The sequence below is a fragment of the Monopterus albus genome, unplaced genomic scaffold, assembly GCF_001952655.1.
Source record: "Monopterus albus unplaced genomic scaffold, M_albus_1.0 scaffold174.1, whole genome shotgun sequence".
NCBI classification, from domain to species: domain Eukaryota; kingdom Metazoa; phylum Chordata; class Actinopteri; order Synbranchiformes; family Synbranchidae; genus Monopterus; species Monopterus albus.
Window position 1 is genome coordinate 470,531 of NW_018128054.1, and position 22,646 is coordinate 493,176.

The 22,646-nt window shown below is 40.3% G+C and overlaps 3 protein-coding genes across 9 annotated transcripts in view; all 3 read right to left on the reverse strand.

The window, feature by feature from the left end:
* Window positions 1-673: 673 nt before the first annotated feature.
* On the reverse strand, window positions 674-4,983 carry LOC109969467 (transportin-2-like). The gene is made up of 6 exons (XM_020616376.1): window positions 4,782-4,983; window positions 4,608-4,683; window positions 4,220-4,319; window positions 4,049-4,123; window positions 3,287-3,434; window positions 674-3,059 (listed from the first exon to the last, which is right to left on the reverse strand). The coding sequence occupies exons 1-5, from the start codon at window positions 4,849-4,851 to the stop codon at window positions 3,327-3,329; spliced, it is 429 nt and encodes a 142-aa protein (XP_020472032.1). The 5' UTR covers window positions 4,852-4,983; the 3' UTR covers window positions 674-3,059; window positions 3,287-3,326.
* A 1,831-nt stretch (window positions 4,984-6,814) lies between these two features.
* Window positions 6,815-16,214, reverse strand: LOC109969466 (transportin-2-like). 2 transcript variants are annotated; one of them, XM_020616374.1, is made up of 19 exons: window positions 15,401-15,948; window positions 14,644-14,743; window positions 14,036-14,111; window positions 13,567-13,716; window positions 13,182-13,288; window positions 12,528-12,661; window positions 11,850-11,931; window positions 11,564-11,686; window positions 11,197-11,315; window positions 10,870-10,930; window positions 10,461-10,632; window positions 10,037-10,189; window positions 9,110-9,335; window positions 8,749-8,920; window positions 8,332-8,418; window positions 7,984-8,091; window positions 7,427-7,585; window positions 7,201-7,288; window positions 6,815-6,975 (listed from the first exon to the last, which is right to left on the reverse strand). In XM_020616374.1, exons 2-19 carry the CDS (start codon window positions 14,740-14,742, stop codon window positions 6,836-6,838), a joined length of 2,256 nt encoding a protein of 751 aa, XP_020472030.1. In that variant the 5' UTR covers window position 14,743; window positions 15,401-15,948; the 3' UTR covers window positions 6,815-6,835. The 2 variants fall into 2 exon arrangements, with proteins under 2 accessions (XP_020472030.1, XP_020472029.1); XM_020616373.1 differs by lacking the exon at window positions 15,401-15,948 and adding an exon at window positions 16,088-16,214 and having other exon boundaries at window positions 6,816-6,975.
* A 183-nt stretch (window positions 16,215-16,397) lies between these two features.
* The window catches only part of il12rb2l (interleukin 12 receptor, beta 2a, like), a 15,309-nt gene continuing 9,060 nt past the window's right edge, over window positions 16,398-22,646 (reverse strand). For 3 of the 6 annotated variants that reach the window (XM_020616365.1, XM_020616364.1, XM_020616366.1), the window contains exons 7-15: window positions 21,476-21,552; window positions 21,144-21,375; window positions 20,433-20,630; window positions 20,129-20,242; window positions 19,882-20,016; window positions 18,426-18,587; window positions 18,198-18,273; window positions 17,720-17,813; window positions 16,398-17,536 (exon numbers count right to left, since the gene is read on the reverse strand). In XM_020616365.1, coding sequence (XP_020472021.1) covers window positions 17,147-17,536; window positions 17,720-17,813; window positions 18,198-18,273; window positions 18,426-18,587; window positions 19,882-20,016; window positions 20,129-20,242; window positions 20,433-20,630; window positions 21,144-21,375; window positions 21,476-21,552 — 1,478 coding nt within the window. In that variant the 3' untranslated portion in view covers window positions 16,398-17,146. The remainder of the gene's footprint in view (window positions 17,537-17,719; window positions 17,814-18,197; window positions 18,274-18,425; window positions 18,588-19,881; window positions 20,017-20,128; window positions 20,243-20,432; window positions 20,631-21,143; window positions 21,376-21,475; window positions 21,553-22,646) is intronic. The other 3 variants (XM_020616369.1, XM_020616368.1, XM_020616367.1) reach the window with 3 other exon arrangements.

A 22,646-nucleotide genomic window follows, 5' to 3' on the forward strand; every position in this document is an offset into this window, starting at 1 on the left:
AAGATGGCTGCCTTTTATTCTTACAAGTGAGAAAAACTGTAAAGTTAAAAGACCAATGCTCAAAACGTTCCTTTTATACTGGCCATTTTAGGACATCTACTCAGCTCCACATTCTCAGCCTTTAAAGGGTTTCATTCACTTTAGTTCATTTGCAAAATGATTACATGATGTGTAGCTCACCTGAAATATACTACCTGCAAGTGTGTTTTCAGCGTGAATCAAATAAACAAAGTTTGAGATTCAGGTCTCAAGGCAAAATTTCTCTGTACATATAGGACAAACATTTCAGCCGAGTCATAGCTTGATAGAAACATTTATTTTCCCCTATTAACAAAAGTTAAATAAAAAGGGATACATCAGATAATATCCCACCTGCGCCACAGTTCAAAAAAAAAAAAGTTCTACATCAAATTCAATTGCCAGCTGTGATATCAGATTAAAATAAAGTTATGAAGAGTTTTTCACATTCTTCCCTAAGGTATGCACTGAGCACAAGACTCCTTCAGTCCAACCACAACACCAAATTTGACATAATCAGATGGTCCGCTATAAAACAACGAAAACAAATAATTCTTTAAATTAAAAGAATAAAAACAAAACAAAAACAAAATAAACTTTTAAAGTCCAAAACAATTTGTGCACTGGAGCACAAAAAAACAAATAAAATAAACAAAATTCACATGTGCATTAAAAAAATAAAAATAAAAAAAGTGGACAACTTTAATTTATGTGTACCTTCTGTATATGGCTTAGTGTATCACAATGTGACTTTTGACCAATTCTTAGTGGCACACCTCTCAAGTGTACTTTTAACAGGTGCTTCACCAGTTGCTGCTACAGGCATATCTGTCCAGCCTGTGATCAGTAAGTGACCAACTCATATCACAATGCTCGCCTAACAAATTAAACTTGAAGATGATGTCACAAGGCTCAGAAAAGTGGTCGGCATCAACATCAGCAACATCTGTTCTCAAACCAAATTCAGATCACATTTGTTGAGTAAATATCACATTATGGCCTAAAATACATAATTCAAAATGTGAGCCAATATTCAGTAAAAATTTTTTTTTTTTTTTTTTTAAACGAGGCAGAAACAGAGTTTACACTTTAATATTAGTCTTCGCCTTATGTATCTGACTCATGTTCTTTAGAGGCCAATGGTGATTCTAGTAGCCACATCATCTCAGGCACTACTCAAACTATGCCAGGGACATAACTATAAGGCTGGTGCAAAGTTACATCTGAGCAGAACCTGTGTACGCACCAACATGCAAACAGCCATACGTGCTTCCATTACAACCGTCCACTGTGGACAATGAATCAAAGATAAAGCCCACCACTCTCTCACATAAGCTAACCAGTGTCAAGGGGAGAACCATTAAGACTCAGAGTCAGTGTATTCTCAGGCATATCCTACACAGTATCAGCGGGTCAATATATGGCAACAACATTCACTGGTTTGATCATAAGCTGGAGGAGTACCTTATTAGTCCAGCAGCGAGTTGCGTTGCTACTGACAAAGCTCTTATAAGGTAAATCCCTCAAAAGGGACCGGTTACAAAATGACAAAAAAATGAGCAGGACTCGCTGAAAAACATGCAATGTTTATGACAAGGAGAAGCCTTAATGGCTCAAACCGCTATAAAGTTTGATGAAAAAGACTGAGACATCGCCACACATATGGATTGACAGGTGCGCTGGGATATGGATCCAAAATACTGTAAATGTCTCCCCTCCTATTAAATCCTATTCAGTCTATTTTAGAAGGACTTACATTATAAAACTATGTTGAGGCCTCAAGTATTACCATCATTTAATCAGTATGCTTACTTTAGCAAGCTATTAAGAGTCCTAAAACCACTTAACAAAAACTGTTAAGGTCAGTATATTAGTCTTAATGTTTGAAATTCTTAAATTTCATACAAAAGTGCATTTATATCAGTACAAACCAATTTATTCTTGACGTCTTATTACTTGCATTAAGTCTGTTGTGTAAATATTCTAAAGATAAAGCAGCAGCAAAAATGATTCTCCACTTTGCTTACAATTTTTGAACTCTTGAGTGATTCAGATACAAGTTGATTTCTGTATTAATCTGCCTATAGTTGGTCTTCACACACAGCCTCCACTGACCTACAGAGAGACATTGATAAGACAAAAGGTACGAATGGGAGGGAAAAAAGCTGACAGCTTCAAATTACAGCTGCCTCCCCATACAACATTAATGTAATAAACCAAGTGAACAAGACAATCACTCAAATACGCTTCACTTAAGAGGTGATCATATGCCATGCAATAATGTGATACTGCGGTGATAAAACCTTAGAGGACAGACCTAGTGTATCCTTTATTGCATTGAATGAGGTAAAAAAACAAACAAAAAAAAACTATGATTACATGAGAACTCAGCAACTGAGGGAAAAGGAAGGAAATTAAATTACGCTAAATGTACACGTGAAAAGAGAATGACCCATGTATATGCACAAAGTTTGCCATAAAAGGTGCAAAAACCTTTTGTGCACATTTCCTGCATTGTTACATAGTAAAAGCATGTCGTGTTTAGCCTCTGGCACAAGCCGGTTTATCACAGCTACATGTGAGTCTTTCTACTGTCTATGTGCATTGTGGTGTTTGGGACTGTGGCACCCCATGTTGGTTCAGATAATTCCTTATTATGTACCTAACTGCCACCCCCCCTCCCCTCCTTTCCATCATCTATCTTAACAGAATAATCAAATTTGAGAAGGGGGAGGCCAAATCCAGCCCCTGTTCTGCCCTCACCTACCTAATAATCCCTGTGGCGCTGTTGGCAAATGTCACTTTTGAGCATATTGGATTCAGTGAGGCATTTAGTCTGAGAGGTATATGCATTTCCCTAGTTTACCCTACCACAACCCACCACCCTCCTCCCACCCTCCCTCCCTTACGGAGACACACGGGGTGCAGGGGAAAGAGGCCCATCCGCTGAGTGGAGGGTCAAGACCTTCCTCCAGCTCATGTTTCTCCCCCATGATATGGGCAGTGCAATGAGTTCCCCAGTAATCCTCCCATACATGAACCTAAGAGAAAAACAGAGAAAAGCATTTAAAATAAACGTATATTCAGCTATTAAATGTAGATCTGGTAGAAATGGCTTAAATGGGTGCAGCCATGTGGGGGAAACGTGCGATTCTGGATCAGAACAATCATTTGGGAACAAAATGTATCATTGCTTATCAATGAGCTGGGAGTTTCATCACTTCCAGAAGTGGTTCTTGGTGTAGGCAGAGATGTCTGCTGCACATACCTGACAGGACGGTGTCCTGTGTGGACCAGGGGAGGCTGGGTTAGACACCGTAGCAGGCCGACAGGCGCTCCTTCAACAGGGGAGGGAACTGCTCTGAGAACTGCTGCCAGTTCTCTTGTCCAACCTGGTCCTTGAAGCCATGCAGGATCTTGGATAAAAACAAACAAACAAACAAAAAAAACCCATCATGGATGCTGACTGAGGTCTCCACACAAACACAGTAAGTGGATTTGATGGTGATGATGTGTTGCTGACTAAAGAGACCATCTGTCTACACAGGATGAATTCACTGTTCCAAGATTTCCATTCACAGTAGGTCTGATATTTACCACTGATAATGGCCTGATTCTCCAAAAAATTCACTGTAATTTAATAGTGAATCTCCAATTTCAGAAAGGGTTAGAAGACAGTAGGCCTCTCATTTCGGATGTTCCGCACTTTTACATTAGACTCTTTGAATGACTGATCAATAATACGTGATGCCAAGTCATCACTTATGCCGTCTTGAATGTTATGTTCAGGAACAACCACCGTCCCTCCCAAGCAGCAAGGGCTACCACACTTCTCAGACGCAAATCATCCGCACCATGCAATCAGATTTCGAATGTCTGATAAGTAATCATCACAGAGCGTGGTGAGCCAGCACTGCACAAGGGGAAGAAACAGTGTCAGAAGCTAGTGTTCTGAAATAATGGTCTGTTCATAACTTTAATGTGTATGACAAGATGGGAATCAGTATTATACTTTTGATGAGGCACTCACCTTATAAAACATGTCTCTCAGGTCATCTTTGGGGCTAACCCATGAGGCCACAGCATCACAGAAGAAAATAAAGTCCTGGATAAAGACTGCATGTTACTTTATCACCCACTGAGATTAGAGGTCCCTTGTCTCTCTAACCCCCATAGCCCCAACAGCTTTAAAGCAGCTTACCTGCACCACGCCTGCAGGGTTTACACCAATCATTACACAGATTCCCCGGAAGGCCGAGTCCTTCTCCTCATTATCTCTGATATTCCTCAGTGATGTGCACCTGAAGAACAGGAAGACGAAACTCTACAGTGTTAATTTATTGGCTCAGTCTCTACACGATTTTAAATTATTTCCTTTATGAACTTCCAAAATGAAATTCTGTTTCACTGCTTTCTTTTCTCCTACCAAGAAAATAAATGTCTGCTCTTTTCTCAATTGACTAAGGTTTATTCTTACATACTGTCGTTCAAGAAGAAAGGCCTTTTGAGGGTTGGACCAGAAAATAAAAGGGAATGAATATATCTTATATTACAATATCCAGATGATAAGGTTCACACATGTGACTCACCATGGTCTAATGAAATGCTGCAGCTGTGGTGCCACTTCCTGGGGACAGACGTAGCCCAATCTACCAATCGTGATGGCTGTACTCAGAGAGGCAAAAAAAAAAAAAAAAAAAGAGCGACTATCAGATGCTACCCAACATTTCAAAGACATATCCCAACTTCTACTGTGCACAAACCTGTGTTTTCCAGCAAAGTCTTGGGGGTGTTGGGCCTATTGATGATCTCCACCAGGTGTGGCAGGACCATGCCCACATAAGGCTAAATCTCTGCCCCTAGAGAGAGAGAGAGAGAGAGAGAGACAGCAGAGAGCAAACATATCAAACATCTGAGAAAAACAGGCCACCTGCAGTATGGATGCATCATGCTTCACAGCATTTGGTATGGAAAGTTACTTTCAAACTATGACTGTCAATGTACATGTGTACAATGCTATGGCAGGCTATTAAAAAAAGTAAAAAAAAAAAAAAAACCTTAAAAAAAAAAAAAAAAAAAAAAAAACTTCACATACAAGTCTTAAACTTGATTTACGGTCCTATCTACATAGAGCCTACACCGTAGGCTATATTAAGTGGCCCACGCTACTGTGAGCATTTATAATTGTGCACTGGTGTGTCTGTGTCGGCCTGCAATTACACCACCTCATTGGCGGTGGGTTTCTATGCCACTGTGTTGCGCTTCTTCGCCACTTACTGACAATGGTGACTGAAACTGAGCGGGCCATATTGGAGTTAAAACTAATAGATGTTGAACAGCAGTTTCTTTTACTGAAGTTACTGCAACGCAGATAAGAGAGAAGACTTTGGAAGAGATGGTCGTACTGACCACTGAACCTACTGAGGCAGAATGAGGAGGATATTCCGTGCTTGTTCTGCCGCTGATGATGAAATATGAGGCAACCAATCACAGTTGTTGTTTGTGTCACTGAGACAGTTACATTTCTGGAGAGGTGCATGTCAGGCTACGGTGTAGGGGACGAAGCTACATGTTACCTACACCACCAATTTAACACAGACCCATAAATCAAGCTTTACAGTAAAGTAGTCCTGTGAAATTCTACACAATATTGTGTCTTATGCCAAAACTAAATTCTAACTGAAGTGTTATAATTCACTTAAGGAAAAAAGGTGCAAAAGAGACCTTCACATTAAGGTTGTTTCTCAGATGAAGTGTTGACTGTGGATGCTGCTGACCAGAAAAGTTTGAATTTCGCTCAAGACACAGAAGACTGTTTGTTTCCATCTCCAGTTGTTTAAACTGACTGAAACATATAGTATACGGCCAGCAGTGGTCAGAAGCTGATCATTACCAATAAAAGGTAAAGATCGGCTCTTTTGCAAGAGCATCATGAGACTAGTGAACTTTCAGTTGTCAGAATAAAAACAGGTGGATGCCCACTGATGCAAAATGGTCTAGAAACTATAGGTTTTGTGTGACATAGGTTCTGCTATCCAGTGATTGCTGAAGCAACACACAACAATGTAGCCTTTGGAGATTGTTTTAGCAGTTCTATAAGGAGGGGGAACTACAGTGGAGCTCAACATCTCTCAAAATCTCATTGATTTTGCTGGTGTCCCTACCCTACGCTCACCTGGGCAATCCCCTGTGTGCTGCGTGACACCTGTGCCTGTAAGAATATCATACACAGTGTCACTGGGCTGAGTGGATCACACATGGTGGCTTGCCAGACATGCATGAACACACATGCTCATATAATCCACAAACACAAAGGAGGTTTATTCTGATGTTGTACCATTTGATGGCAGAAGTGCTAAGACAGACAAATAGGGAACAGGACACTGTATGACCAACTTTCACAGTCAGGCAGTTTGCCAAAACCCTAAATGCACATAACGTGAAACAAAATGCATATAATATGAAAAACATTTGTATTTGAATACAGCTATGTACGACTACTCTGCCAGGAATGAACTGTTCTGTTAGGAGCCACGAACACCAGTTAATGGCAAAGACAAAGGCAGTGCACTTTACACACAAACCTGCACATTGGTTTGCATTTGCTTCAATTAATCACACACCAACTGCAAAACCTGCAGACTCAAGATGCCAAATGCCAAGTAGTGCCACCGACAGTATTATCAACATGAGGTTTGCAACATCTGGATGAAAAAAAATATATATTATTGGGACAAAAGCAGCATTTTGTGTCAGTGAGCCGAGTGTTTCATCTTATCTAGAGAATGGGCACGTTTTCAGGGAAGGAAACCATTTGTTAGAAAAAGTGCAACAATAAAGTACGACCTGCTTTCTTACCCATTTGCATTGAGATCTCCCCAATGGCCCATGTGGCATTGTTACACACCGAGATAAACTCTGGGTTCAGGTTGAGCCCCAGGATGGGCATGAACTCAGCTGGACATGGAACAAACTTGTTAAAACACAGTCACTTAGACATACACACACACACACACACCCTTTACAATCTCCTATATACACAACAGTCATATAAAGACATTAGCCCACCTAACTGGCTACAACAAGTATAACAATAATTCAGTACTGGGTGTTCCCTGATAGCCAGACAGTAGAGGACAGGTGATGTCATATTTACTTAGTGCTCTGACAAAGCACACTCACCAATGCAGGGTTTGACATGGGGGAAGCACGCCTTGGTTAGATCACCGAGCAGCGCAAAAGAGCTCTGTCTCACCTCAGGCATAGTATCCTGCAACACAACCAGACAACTTAGTGTTGCAGGGGAAACATGTCAGCGGTCAAAAGACACCGTCTTGAATGACATTTGGTTGCATTTTTTTTAAATCTAGAAAAATAATGAAAAACTGCTAAACACATCCCCTTATACCTGCATGCATTGAAAAAGCAGGGTCATGATGTTGGAGCGGGCCACTAGCTGTTCCACGTGGCCCCCCAAACCCTCAGCGAGACCGCTAAGCAGATCCAGGGCCACAATCATGAAATCCTTGTCTGGAGCCTCATATTGGTCTGGATGCTGGTTGTACATCTGTACAGACAGGGACAGACACATTTCAGTGTCTTCTTCACCTCTGGGAAAAAAGACCACTAACATAACATTTATTTTGTGTGCTTGTGTTTTAGAGATGTCATGAGAACCAAAAACCTCAGTATTAAACCGATACCAAAATTCTGAAGATAGCACTCTTACAGAAAGTACCACTGTAGCTGTCATAGGAACTGGAGGACATGTCGTCTCTGGCACTGATGAGGGCAGCATTAAAGGCAACGTTATTACAACGTGTAATTACGTCAGCAATTGTAGCAACAATTCATTGGTTTATTTTTTGCCATGACATCTTAAATAAAAAAAAGATTTTTAGTGGTATCTGTACAAAGTACCAAATTTCTAGTATCGCACCATCACTAGTGTGTTTGCATTCTCACCATGGCCTGAGCTAGTGTCTTCTGGACTAGTGTGACACAGCGCTGGTAGACAGGCTCACAGTAAGGCAGGAACCCACTCTGCAGGGCGGTGGCTACTGATGACAGACACTGTAAGAAACAGAGGGGAGTTGTAGAAAGAGACCTGCAGAGCTTGTTTTTCTAAGGCGTACGCTCAGTAAATGACATGAAAGTAGTCAAACGTCCAAATAAACAGTAGAGACTCAACCACAATTCTTTAGTCGGTTATCACAGTTTGACAGTTATTAGAGAAAAACATTAATTACAATGCAACACGGTCAGATTTGTCCTGCTGTAGTTTAAGTGATACTTTCAAAATGTACTTCTCACCTCTAGTAGTGGGAAGAGATCCTTATCTTCGTCCTTCAGTTCATTCCACTTGGCAATAAGAGGGGGCATCAACTTCTGAATGTACTCCTGAGAAACATACATTTGTTAGATATTTACACAGAATCTCCCCAAGTAACCTTTTAATTTGAATTTCACCTGGTATGTTCAGGTTAGGACTGGATTCTACATAAATCAAGCAAAGGTTTGTTACGGCTCTAAATGTATTATTTATTTTGACTTAGTAACTCTGTGAAACCAACATGGTCAAACATTTATGCTCATCAGGCTCCTGCAAGGCTCTGCCCTGGGGCTAAACTACATGTCAGTGGTGGTGGCAAAGTGTGTGAAGCACTTTCTTAGTATAATCTTGCATGTAGAAATTTTTTTCTTAAAAATCTAAATTTCACAGGCACTTACTGGCTGATTGAGGTGGTGGCCCACGGAGTCTGCTAAAGTGCCTATGGCATCGTAGAGGATGAGGAGATTCTTGTGCTGGTATTTTCCAAAGGCAAAGACCAGCGTGTCCAGGATAAAGCTCAGGTAGGGCACCAGCTCTGTGCATGCTTCCTCCTCCAAGGTGGCAAATGCACTATGAGAACACCAAGATGGAGGATATGTTAATATTTCATATTTATATAGTTCTTCCAGTCTAGTAATAATAAATGCATGTTGTGGATCAGAGATCAATATGGGAACAAAGTGTATCATTCTTCATCAATGAGCTGGGATTTTCATCATATCCACATATTGAGGAAAGGAAGAGTGTGAAGCTGCTCACCTGCAGGCGGCCTCCTGTACCCGCTTGTTGCTGTCCAGGATTCGTTTCAGAAGCTCTGTCATAAGTGGTTTGAGGTAGGAGTCAGGGGGCTGGGAGACCACCCAATGTGCATAACGACTCAGGGTCCAGCAGGCAATGGAACGCACCAAGGCCTTTTTGTCACACAGACACTGGATGAGGTGGGGAATCAGCTCTGGCAGGTATGGCACCATGCCCTGCATACAGCCTGAGGCACAAACAGATTCGATTTAACCACTTTCTACATGCTGGTAATATGCCTGATACTGTTGCTTTCCAAGTGTGACAAAATAAACATTTACTATTAGTCTCTACTGTAATATGTACAGATGTACTTTGTATACATCACCTTGCTGCAGCATGCTTCAGCTTTCATAGGACAGAACTGACTTTCATTGTATTTTACCTTGAGCACAGCACTGAGATGCAAACCTAACTGTACATGGGCATCCTCAACTAGATCACTTATTGCAATGGAGAACCCAAGTCTGCTTAGCATATAATATTATACAATGTAAAAACAGTGCTGAAGGAACAGTAACTGTAAAGACACCGGTATACAGAATCAGAACTGCTTCTCACAGGACTGTATAACTTCATTGGTTTGACTGCTGGAAGCCTTGAACTGCTCTTACATCTAATCCAATTATCCGTTTACCTGTGGCCTTAAAGATGACACCTGCATTGGTATGAACTTGTGTATACAGACTTTAGAAAAAGCAGTATTTGACTGAATTAATTCAATCAGGCTACATCCTATAAATAGATTTTAAGTGGGTTAGTGGAACACCACCAGCAACATCTATATCAAGCCTCTGGCTTCAGACAGCTAACCCTGTAGACCCCCCCATTAACAATTCTGTATGACTGTGTAACCGTTTTTTGAAAGCTCTATCCACCAAGTCTCACCTTCAGCTATGGCCCCCAACACCAGGATGCCAGACTCCTTGATGACCCAGTCAGGGTGGAAGAGCAAGTCCTTCAGCAGCGGCAGGAGGTGGGCCAGCAGCTCATCACGGAACACGTTGGCCAGCACGTCCAGGGCTGCAGCTGAACACTTTCCTACATCAAAGGAAAAAAAAAGCCCAATTACAGTGTTGTTTTACAGGTTACCCGACAGCAGAAGAGGTTTTAGTCTTCCAAGAAACTCTTGTCCCTGAGCTTTCACACTAGGTTTCCACTCCGGTCTTTCAGTACAAGTGTAAAAACTGGTACAAATCTGTTGTAAAATCCCAAAACCTGCTGAAATAGGCAAGAAAGACTGGAGATTGCACACAAGACTCAAATTCTGACAGTGAGAGCATCTCTGCAAGTGCATTTTTCCAACACGTACGCAGGTTCCAGTCAGACAGTGTGTCGTCATCATCGTCGTCATCATCTTCAGTGTCCTCACTCTCCTCACCCTCCCCTCCTTCATGCTGCAAGGTGACAGTCCGTGACTTGTGGAAACGGGGCTTGATGTCTTGTTCATTATCTGGTACCGCCTCGTCCTCCTCCACATCACCCTGGACAGACACACAGATTTTAGTGTTACATGTTTGATTTTAAAACAGTACCAGGTCTAGTTATAAATCACCACCACCCTCCTGTAATATGCTATAAGTTTGGATGCAGCTTGTCTGATCATTGCTTTGGATTTTAATTCCAGATTTATTTCTGGCACAGAGGACAGACCTCCAGTCACAATGTATATTTCTGCAAGAGAAGGTCTTATGAAGCAGTTCAACAAAGAGAAGGCTCACCTTTAACAGTATGATGTCTATCTCTGAGTACTTCATCCCATTTACCAAGATAGGTGTCAGTCTGTATTAAAGGGGAAAGAAGAAAAGACATCTTCGATAAAAAAAAGTAAACAAATCTCATAATAATTTGGTAAGAATGTGTCGTTAATTCTGCATCAAATAAGATCAAAGAACTGGGTGTTAATTAAACCCAGAAAAATAAATGCATAACCAAAGCTTGACTTGTAGTACTGCAACTTAACTTTTCACAAAATCAACATTATGATAGTTTGCATCAACACATGGAACATACAGTAATACATTAACAACAGTTAACATGTTACTCACTGCGCCAGGTGTCCAGACAGCATCTCCTTACAGATGGGTTGCTCTGCTAGAGTCAGCCAAAACTCACAGGCCTCCAGAGCCACATTCTCATCAGGATCCTGGGTCCGCTGTAGCATGTACTGCATGGCATGAGAAAGGGCAATGCTTAAGACTGGGGACACACACACACACACACACCACTAGTGTGCAACAGTTTAGCACAGAGCCTGAACACATCCAGATCAGAAACTATAGGAACTAGAGGTATCACTGTACATCAATGAGCTGGGTTTTTCATCATGTCCAGATGCAGCAGGGTGTAAAGATGGACTGATTAGGTTAAAGTCCAACAGAGCCACAACTGAATGGCCAGGTGTCTGACACTTACCTGGATGATGCTGTGCATGTGGGGGATGAGGCGGTCGACACGGACCTCCAGTAGCATGACCAGGGCTCGGCACACGTTCTTTCGAACCTCAGAGTCCTCGTCTGCTGCCAGCACAAACAGGCTCTAGCAAAAAGGGAAAAATAAGACAAGAACAATAAGGAAGGTGAAAAATCCAAACTGGGATGAACAGGAAAAGGTCAATTTTACACACAAGGGAACAAACAAAGTTCTCTAACCAGCTATTCAAACACAGTGACCTATTTCAGAATTCATTCACATTGCTTACCTCTATGAAGGTGTCAATGTTGTCCATTAGGGCCTGGGCTCTGCCAATGATGAACTGATTCACACAGGCTATGGCGTGGGACCTGCACAGACGAACCAGTGGAACACGTCAGCAGTCGAGTTGAGCGGAGAAGCGGGTTTATAGGGGAAAATGATTCAATTAAAATGACAGCTCCAAATGTGTATACATCAAATGGAATCTCCTGAAAATACTTCCCAAATTAGTCAAAGTGACAAACTGAGTAAAACCTCTCGATATACAGCTGAAAGCATGAAGGCAACAGCGACCACGCATCGTGGAAACAAACAAGCGCTCTACTTAAAACATCCCTGTAGCAAAGAGCTATAGGGACGTTACTACTAACAAAGCTGGTGCGACTCACCTGGTCCTCACACACAAAAATGAAATTTTATTTTAAAAGCTAGTACCTCACTTACTCTATGTTTATGTTAGAAACTAGTATTAATTAAAAGACTGATAACACTGAAGCTTCTTCCTGAGCCACACTGTTCCACAGGAAAAAAAATACTGTACTGGGAAGAACATTTCAAACTGAACTCTGAATATCTGGATCAGACAGTATGAATACAAACACCTTCATTGTCAGTCAGATGTTAGTGTGCATCACACCCAGATGCTAAGGACAAACAACTAAAAATGACTTGTTCTCTCCTGTACCTAATCTTGGGGCTGCAGTGCTTGAAGAACTGAAGGAACTTAGGTATCATAATGTTGAGGGGTCTGTTCAGAGCGTCGCTGTCCAGCAGCTCCGACGAGTCTTCGCAGATCTTCTGCAGTGCTCCAAACGAGCCCTGAGACACGGACATACACAGAGAGGCTGTCAAATCTAACGCAAACATACAGGGACACAGAGGAGAGAATGAGACTGCATCAGAAAATAAAACAGGAGCAGAGGTACTGAATGCACTGCACACATGACTTTTGGCTGAATGTTTATAGAAATCATTTTACTTTGTCACAGTGGCTATTTTTGCACACACAGATGCAACTAATAACATTTTAACATTATTTAAAAAGATGATTCCAGTGGCTCCTACACAAATTAGAGTCAAACTTTTACTTGAACTAATTATGTCTAAATTACATTCCGGTGTGCCCGTTTAGGCTCAGATGGGTAACGAGCACATCTAACAATATCACTGGTTTTACCGGTGCTTTTCCTTTGATATATCAAAAATTCTCAGCATAACTATGTCCACATTCACCCTGAGCAGAGATCTAATCAGCTTGAAAATGCCTGTCTGGGTGTGTAGAGCCACGTATTTATAGTATTAGATAGATAAATAAGGTCAGACTGGGTCAAGTGCAAACCTCGCAGGTGTTGTAGTCCTCTGAGTTAAGCAAGTTGCAGAGCTGGGGCAGCAGCTCAGGCCATGTCTGTAATTCTCCCTTGGAGGCAATAGTAGTGATCAGGATGCCTAGAAATAAGCACAGAAAATAAGACTTGAGATCAGTGATTTATAATTGATGGGACCATGAGCAGCTGCATTTGCAGTAGTCCTGGATCAGACAGTATGAATACAAAAACCTTCATGGGTACTCAGACATTTTTATACATCACTTCCAGGGGGATAACAGAAGGAAAGCAGGGGAGAAGGAGCATTTGGTGCATGGATGGAAGCCAGTCCACAGAAATAGTCATTGACAGGAGTCATGCCACATACCAATACAACGCCCAGAAAAGACACAAACTTACCAATGGTGGCACGGATGAGCGGCGAGGGGTCACCGATGTTACCGAGACATTCCTTCTTGATGAAGTCAGCAACAGCTGGGGGGAAGTTCTGGTAGTGGGCTTTAACATTGTTTTTCAGGATCAGACCGCTCAGGGAGCGAGTTGGCTCATCTGAGCATATGAAGGGAAAAGAGGAAAGGTAAAAGATGTTAGAGAGAAAACAGCCAGTCAACCAATGTACACTGGTAACCAGTATGGATATCCCATTCTAGTTGTTTCCTCATGTAGATACCAGCTCCAACACCTAAACTCAGAACAGCAAACAGTGGTCCTTTTAAAGTCAGTATGCCTTCTCATGTGGCACTGTCTGAAATCTTTTTTTTATAAGGTAATATAAGCCTCTAACTACATATCATAAAACACAGCATACAGCCATAAATAACATGACAGGTTATAACATGGCTGAGATGGGAAACATCTGGCGACTCACCTTCAGTTCTGAGCCGTGTGAGGACAAAGATGAGATAATTGTTGAAGTCAGGGAACTGGTTGAGTTGTTCAAGTTTCTAGCACTGCAGTCAAGGACCATTTCATTTGAAGCTTCCAAATTAGAAAACCAAACTTTGATCTCCATGCAAAGTATTATGTTTGACAATTTTACATGGGTAAAAAAAAAAAAAAAAAAGTTCCTCTACATGAAATCACTAGTGTTTTCCAAACATACAATTTGTTTTTACTATCATTTTCTGTATAAATAAAGTTAAAGCTATAAAAAAAATTTAATGTAAGCAATAAAAGTGCTTTTATTTTAAATTGTTTACTTTAGGAAGAACAAAATACTTAGCTTTGCAGTGAACTCAAGTATCGGTTATGAGAGCATATGAACAACTATGCACCCTCTTTCACTATGAACATCTACAGAAAAATCCACAACATATAGAAAACACTGAACCTCCAATTTAACTATGGCAGTGGTAACAACTACTTAACATGTTACCAATAGCATAAAAATCCCACATGCCAGAGCACCACAATTTAGCAAAATATCATTAACTAGCTTTACTATGTACATTTGAGGAACACAGTGTGGCAGGATACTTGTTGGACAGCTCTCTGTGTTACTGTATTGGGAGATTGTGAATCCTTGAGCAGCAGGAGGACCTGCTGAAGTCCCTGCTCATCTGGCTGCCACTCCATCCTTAAAAACATAAACACAGATGCAAATACATCATCTTGGCAGCTAGGTGTTTCTGATGCATTTCCGAAGGCCACGTGAACATGTACAGTCAGGAAAGCAAAAAACAAGAGAATTTAATGTATAAACCACAGTATGAAGCCTGACTGGATGCAGACTCATAGACTATAAAGATATCTAATGCAAAACAGACTTTTCAAATGATTCTTTAGAACCTCAGTACAACCAGACGTTAAACCCAGGTAGTGCATTTAACCATGCATCAGAGGAAGTTATTTACAGTCTAATTCTTTTTGTGACCAGTAACTGCAACATACTATAAAAATGCTCTTAATAGTGTGAAATGTTATATAAACCTCTGCAAACAACATGTATCAAAGAGTTGAGGAATGAGCAAAGAATATACGTGGGTAGCTAGAGGTGCACATGGGGAGTCACAAAAGTTGGGTAATATTGTAATCCGAGCACACCTCCCGCACAAAAACGAGGATATTAGGCAACAAGACCAGCTCAAATCTCTGTGAGCAGTCTTAACAGCTCCACGTTAATCCTACCCCACCCCCACGCCACCCGGTCCGCCAGTGAGAGTTACGGAAACGCCTTGTGTCTCAATACTTTTATTCAAAATACAAGTGTGCAACATATGGGCTCGATACTTACAACTATTCAGCTCTTGTCGTATTCATATGTTGTTGGTCACAGTGAGCGAGAAAGTGGTCAGGAAATAAGTTAACGCTAGCCACAGTAGGTAGCACTACCGCCTTGTCCGGCTCCAAGCCAACATCCCGTGTGGTTTAACAGTTACCTTGCCTACAGTTGACCGCAATTATTGGTTTAACCCTATTATAAGGACCACTATTAATGAACGTGTAGATTGTTTACGCCCTATGTGAGCTGCCTACACACAGCTGACTGACCTAATACTACCAAAGCTGCTCTCCAGCTCAGGCCTGGTCGGCAAGCAGTTCCCCGGATGAGATATCTGAATTTGCCCGGTATGAAAATAGGCGAATACCGCCATCTATTACCCAAGGAAAACTCTGTACTCAGTCATCCTTTCAGAGAAAACAAGTAATTTAGTGGTTGTGTAAGGCATCGCAGTTAACAGAACACTGGCAGCCCATAATAGGCACAAACTTGGCGAACACGTTTTGCAAGCTGGCGTTAGCCGCTAATCTGCCTGACTACAGTTTGACTTACAATGCTAATGCTAATACCCAGGCAAAGGCTATATAACGGACGCTTCGATTATCAATCAGAACACTTTAATCAACACGAATACCTAATCAATATAATGCAGGATTAAAATGTTTTACCAAATGCTAAGCTAAGTCAATTTGTACGTACAATATTGTCTTGAAAGTTGAATTATAAGTATAGGCCGCTCTTCTCCTCAGGTCCGTAGCTGTTCTTCTGGTTCAAATCATTTGAACACGCCGATTGGATTTGACCTACGCCGGCTTCCGTTCAACACACATTTGCAAACCACGTGAGGATATAGAAGTGTTGGGAGTTTTTCCTTACATTTCAAAAATAATGGTTAATAATAAAGTGAAACGGCTGAAATACCACCCGATAGATGTTATTTAACATTTACAGTCAATAGATCCAAAATAGCAAGAATTCTTGAAGCTTTATAGTTTTTATTTGAGCATTTCTGATTTATAGATGTACACATTCAAAAGCTTATCTGAGAATTAAAAAAAAGCCCAGTAACTGGGCATTCATTTAGTGTCACCTGAGTGTTATAAAAAAGTATGCTTTATGTATATGAATGTTTGGATTTCACTTTTAAATGGCTAGACCATAAACTGTACTTGCATTCCACAAAGAATTTTATAATGAGTTTACTGAAATGTGTATACATATAATCATGTATATTGGCAAGGGTCAACTGTCACTCCTGATTCTGCATTCATTATATTATGGTTCCAGTGTGGATCAACATGTGGATTATAAAAATGTGATTTACTGCATACCCAGTAAATGGTCAGTTTGTCTATGCATTTGTGTTATTTTTGCAGCAATACTATTCTTGGTTTATATTTTCAACCAGGCTCAACATAAGACAAAAAAGAGCTGCAATTGAAACAGAAAAGGCAATAATAACACCATCACCATACAGTGAAACAAACAATAGTCAAATTTAAACAAACCAAATACCAAACAATGCAAAAGGAGCAGGCCATGGTAAGTGGGGCTGTTTGACTTTGACTGGTCATTAGCTTCAGTAGGTAAATCTCTCCAGTGACAAATCTGCCCTCCATGGTCCCACAGAGAGAGGCTATAGCAGCCTTTCCAGAGAGTCATCATTTACAATTATACTTCCTTTTTGAAAAAAATTGTGCACATTTAAAAAATACAACACAGATGTGATACGAATGTCCATGATCCAACATGAAAGCATTAAAATTCCAGTACTTCCATAGCAGTAGGCATGAAGTGCTTTTCATAACCTAATGTGAACTCTTCTTCCTCTGCTGAGTTCCAGGAACTGCCCCCGTCCCCTTCATCCCCCTTGTCCCGTTCTTCATCAGAGTCAATCATTTTGCTGTACTCCTCTCTTCCATATTTTTGGTCTGTTCTGTCACACTCTTCTGTGACAACATCCTTCCTCGGATCATCCATCTGTAGACACCAATCTCCATTCATTGGCCTAGTTAATCCATCAGGGTCCGAGATTTCCTTCATGGAGGATTTGAAACCCCCGGGCTGGATTTCAACAACTTCCAGCTGAGAGATCTTGGGATGTGGCTCACAGATAGAAATGCTAATGCAAGTACAGGGTTCATTAAACTAAAAAGAGATCACACAGAAAACAATTTTAGTAAACCAGGGCCTGACTACATTTGTAAGTGTGTAGTTGTAAAGATAAGCAGATGCCAGTGCAATAGCAAAATAATTCCTATAATGATTGCATTACTCGGGATCAGCAGTCAGTGTAAACCCTGTTCTGAGACATTTCGGTTATTCTCTCACCTGGCGCCTCACCTGTTTGATGATGTGGCTGTTGCGGGGATCTGGCACTTTGTCATAAAAACACTGAGACGGATATTCTTTGTTTTTTCCTTGACTAAGACATAAGAGTAAAAAAGACATTCTTCACAATCTCACAAACGCTACACAGTCTTAAAGATTAATTTAAAATACATGTACATCGATGTATTGTTAGGTTTGATGTTCACACCAACATTTTTTTTAGAATATTGGCAAGAATTTAAATGTATGTCCTATTATGCTTATTATATTCGCACAGTTTTACCAGCCCAATACTGTATTGCTTATTTCATGTTATTACAGATTTGGTGAGAACAGAAATCACCAATTCTTACATAATAGTCAAAGTGTTTTCCAGTAAAACAGAAAACAACAGAGGTATTATGGATAAGCAAAGATCAGAGGCTAGAGATTTGAAAGTATAATAATATAGACAACTCATTTAAAATGATTATCTCACCTGAACAAAACACAAGAAGAGCATGTAATCAAAAGTACAAACGCTACAACCCCAGTAATCCATGGTATTGAGTGCACTGAGAAAAGAAAGAGAAAAATGGGGTCAGACACAGAAACCACTTGTGTCAATGTCAATATGATTAATACACATTTTAGAAATAAAACATTTTATCTTAAATCTCATCCTAATTGCAACATATTCAAAAAAAGTTTACATATGATACAATACCATAACTCTGGTCCTGCTCAGTTTTGAACCTTGTGGTGGTATTTGCTCCAGGCCCGGCCTTTGTCACAGCTTTTATCCACGCCTCATACTCTTGGCCTGGACTCAAATGCTTCAGCTCAAAAGTCATATTTTCCTGATGTGGTGATGCACTGACATTGTACACTAGGGCAGACAAATAGTTTGGAGTGAAGGGGAGTACTTATCATCAATATTTTACATAATGAGTCCACAACCATGCTAGCAACTCTTGTTGAGGTTGTACATTGACCCAACTGTATTTTGAGCAAAATGCTAATCTTAGCATGTTATCATGCTCACAAAGAAAATGCAAACACACTGATGTTGTGAACCCTTTGGAAAATTTGCATTTGTCTAAAGTTGTCTAACCATGTTGTCAAATTTTCACCTAAGTTCTAATAATAATGAACAAATAGGGATGAGACGATATGACATTTTCTCAGTACAATTCAATGCATGATATGTGTACGATTCGATTCAATCACGATACAATTAAAAATTCAATGACATTATATGACTAGATACAGAATACTTGTACTTTACTTCTGTTTTTTTGCCCGTTTCTAGCACTGGTTTGATTATGTAAAGAACAATTATATAGACTCGTATTCTGTTAGGTTATCTTATTTATAATTTGAAGTCGCTAGCGTATGGGGAGTACACAGTATATATCTCTATACAAAACAATACATATTGTGACATTTTTATATTGTGATATACTGAATGTTGATATATTGTCTCATCCTTATAAACCATCTGTTTTCTTTGATAGCACCCAAACTGTTGTATTGTTTTTGTGCATATTGAATATATCATTCAAACATTTTCAGTTTAGGTTGGAAAATGTATGTGAACAACAAAAGCTAACTGGAGCCAAGAGCTTTCAACCTGGAGTCCAATCATTGAAACAAGATTGTTTTTTGTTAGGTTGGAACTATTTTGGCTTAGTAAAAACACTCAAACATGTGCAGTTTGCTATTCACAAAAAGCAACTGCTGACATCAGCTATGTCTGACAAAAAGTGGCTGAGCTGGAGCAGTTCTGTAGGAAAGAATGGTCCAAAATTCCACCAGAACCTTATGCATGTCTGATTCACAGCTTCCAAAAACACTTGTTTGATGTTACTGCTGCAAAAAGAGGTTCAAACAGTTATAGCACTAGTTTATGGACTAACATGAAGATCCAGTCCAGAGGGTTCACATATTTTTCTTGCTAATGTATTTGTAAAGTCAGTGAGGTTAATCCCCTAGGAATTGTTAATGTCTGTCATGGCATCATGGCAATCCATCTGAAAGTTGTCGGTCTGGACAAAACTGGTGGACTGACTGACAGACTGACAAATATATCTGAACCATTACTATTACACAAAATCACTCGAGTCCCATATGTTTCATTTACAAATTACAACAACTGTATTATGTACTGTTACAGTGTGTACCGTTTTGCCCGTCTACTCCTATCTGGTAATACCGGATCACCCCATTCTGCTGGAAAAAGGGAACAGGCTCCCAAACCAGGATCACATGAGTGGCAGCAATAGACAACACCTTAAATGATGGCACTTTGGAGGGGGCTGGAGAGGGATTAAGAAATAGACATGGGGATTACAAGTTAATCTTCCATTTAATATGAGGAAAGATGAGAGGTCAAAAGTAGCTAAAGCAAAAGCTGCCCAAAATACTTACTTCCTTCAGCTGAATATCCAAAAACTGATGACACTCTTGACTTTTGGTGGACTATCCTGCTGTGTGATACTGTGAACAATGACACTTGGTACGGTGTGTACTTTTTAAATGGACCTGTAGATGGAGACACACACCAGAGTAAAATAGCCATTTTGAAACTAGCCTGCATAAGTTCAACTTCAAAATAAAACCCATTTGCAATGAAGATTTGAGATTTATATAAACTCATTTAGCAAGATGAAAATGTAGTAAATTTTTCTGTTTACCTCCATTACTGCTATAAGAGTATCCAAATCAAACAGACCTTTAAAAAATACAGATGTTTGGCTTTTGTTGACTTTGACCCAGTCAAATCCTTGGCCTGGAAGAAGACATTCTGCTTGTTTGTATTGCACTACATATTCATCCAGGTTGTCAGAGAGCAGAGAGGGCAGATCCCAGGACACAGTGAGGTTCTCCTCATTCATAGTGATATCAAAAGCGTGTTTATTTTTGTCTTTACCTTAGAAGAAGACAAATTATTTGTTAGACCTGCTGAGCCATGGGAACTGGAGAAATACAGATAAAACAAATGTAAAATTATTGAACTCTTTTTTTAAGAGATATCAGCATCTTTCAAACTGTGACCATGACATTGACTAAAAATTTATTTACCAGACAATAAAGTGCTGAATTGTTAAACATCACAGCACGAGGTCTAGGGCCATACAGTGTCTTATTTGACCACTAAGAATACTTTAAAACAGTTTACACTACTATGGATTGACCGACAGGTGACTGGTCCGTGACAGTGAATATGAATAAAATATTTATTATGAATGCAATGGAGCATGATGTGGAACTTTGACTTTGTGAATTACTCTGTGAACAAAAGCACAAGTCAAAGTGAAAACTGACACACCCCTTATTTTAAGGGGTTTGTTCTAGTTCAGCCAGTTAGGAGGCTACTTATTTTTGTCAATATGCCAAGATACAAAGCTTTCCTTAAGTTTAGAATAGATTGGACAACTGATACCTGGCATAGCTACATATGTAGGCACTGTGGCACCATGAGCATTGTATGCTGACGCAGTGACTGACGATACATCCTTGAGAGAGGAGTTGAGGTAGCATTGCATCTCATCACACACCAGCTGACTGCTCGGTTCATCTACGGACACATTCACCAGCTTTGCTGTGCCGTTATTGTAAGACAGCCTGACTTCATATACCTGAATGAGGCCACATGCCTGCGATATAGGAAGTTTCTGGATGGAATGAAAGTAACAAGAGAACAGCAAGAGTGAGTGATACTCTAGTCCATTATTCTAATCAGAGAATAAAGACTGTGGGTCATTTTTAACCTACCTTCCAAATCAGAACACAGTCAGTGCTTGTCAGGGATATCCCACAGTCCCTCCATATATCCAGCTTTCCAATGGGGGCTAAACAAGAGGGGTAAAGGAGAGAGAACCAAGGTGTGCAAAATCAGAACCTAGTGGAGGTTTGTGGAACTTTGTGGTTCATAGTTTTAGCAGAAAAAAATGTCTGTTTTGTCTGGGATCACACTGTTGGGCCAAACTATATAGAACTGTGTCTTTTTGATTTAGCTTTGTATAATTGCTATACTGTACATATTAAAACTAAAATTATAAAGTAAAATGACATTGTGATCATGTTTACATTTGTGACATTTACTTCAAAATCTCCAAAATTACTAATTTTCCCTTTCTTGCCAAGATTTAGTTTAGAAGATTATCTGTCATTTATATACAGTGGGTACGGAAAGTATTCAGACCCCCTTAAATTTTTCACTCTTTGTTATATTGCAGCCATATGCTAAAATCATTTAAGTTCATTTTTTTCCTCATTAATGTACACACAGCACCCCATATTGACAGAAAAACACAGAATTTTTGACATTTTTGCAGATTTATTAAAAAAGAAAAACTGAAATATCACATGGTCATAAGTATTCAGACCCTTTGCTCAGTATTTAGTAGAAGCACCCCTTTGAGCTAATACAGCCATGAGTCTTTTTGGGAATGATGCAACAAGTTCACACCTGCATTTGGGGATCCTCTGCCATTCCTCCTTGCAGATCCTCTCCAGTGCTGTCAGGTTGGATGGTAAACGTTGGTGGACAGCCATTTTCAGGTCTCTCCAGAGATGCTCAATTGGGTTTAAGTCAGGGCTCTGGCGGGACCATTCAAGAACAGTCACAGAGTTGTTGTGAAGCCACTCCTTCGTTATTTTAGCTGCGTGCTTAGGGTCATTGTCTTGTTGGAAGGTGAACCTTCAGCCCAGTCTGAGGTCCTGAGCACTCTGGAGAAGGTTTTCGTCCAGGATATCCCTGTACTTGGCCGCATTCATCCTTCCCTCGATTGCATTAATGAATTGATTGAATTAAGGCCAAAAAGTTCTATCTTGGTCTCATCAGACCAGAGAATCTTGTTTCTCACCATCTTGGAGTCCTTCAGGTGTTTTTGAGCAAACTCCATGCAGGCTTTCATGTGTCTTGCACTGAGGAGAGGCTTCC

Coding starts and splice junctions, on each gene's coding strand:
- LOC109969467 (XM_020616376.1), bottom strand. CDS start 4,851: ATGGTCCTGCCACACCTGGTGGAGATCATCAATAGGCCCAACACCCCC. Junction 4,320..4,607: donor CAGCATTTCATTAGACCATG/GTGAGTCACATG, acceptor CCTGTTCTTCAG/GTGCACATCACTGAGGAATA. Junction 4,124..4,219: donor ACCCTGCAGGCGTGGTGCAG/GTAAGCTGCTTT, acceptor GTCTTTATCCAG/GACTTTATTTTCTTCTGTGA.
- LOC109969466 (XM_020616374.1), bottom strand. CDS start 14,742: ATGGAGTGGCAGCCAGATGAGCAGGGACTTCAGCAGGTCCTCCTGCTG. Junction 10,633..10,869: donor TAGACATCATACTGTTAAAG/GTGAGCCTTCTC, acceptor GTGTCTGTCCAG/GGTGATGTGGAGGAGGACGA. Junction 8,921..9,109: donor GTACAGGAGGCCGCCTGCAG/GTGAGCAGCTTC, acceptor GTGTTCTCATAG/TGCATTTGCCACCTTGGAGG.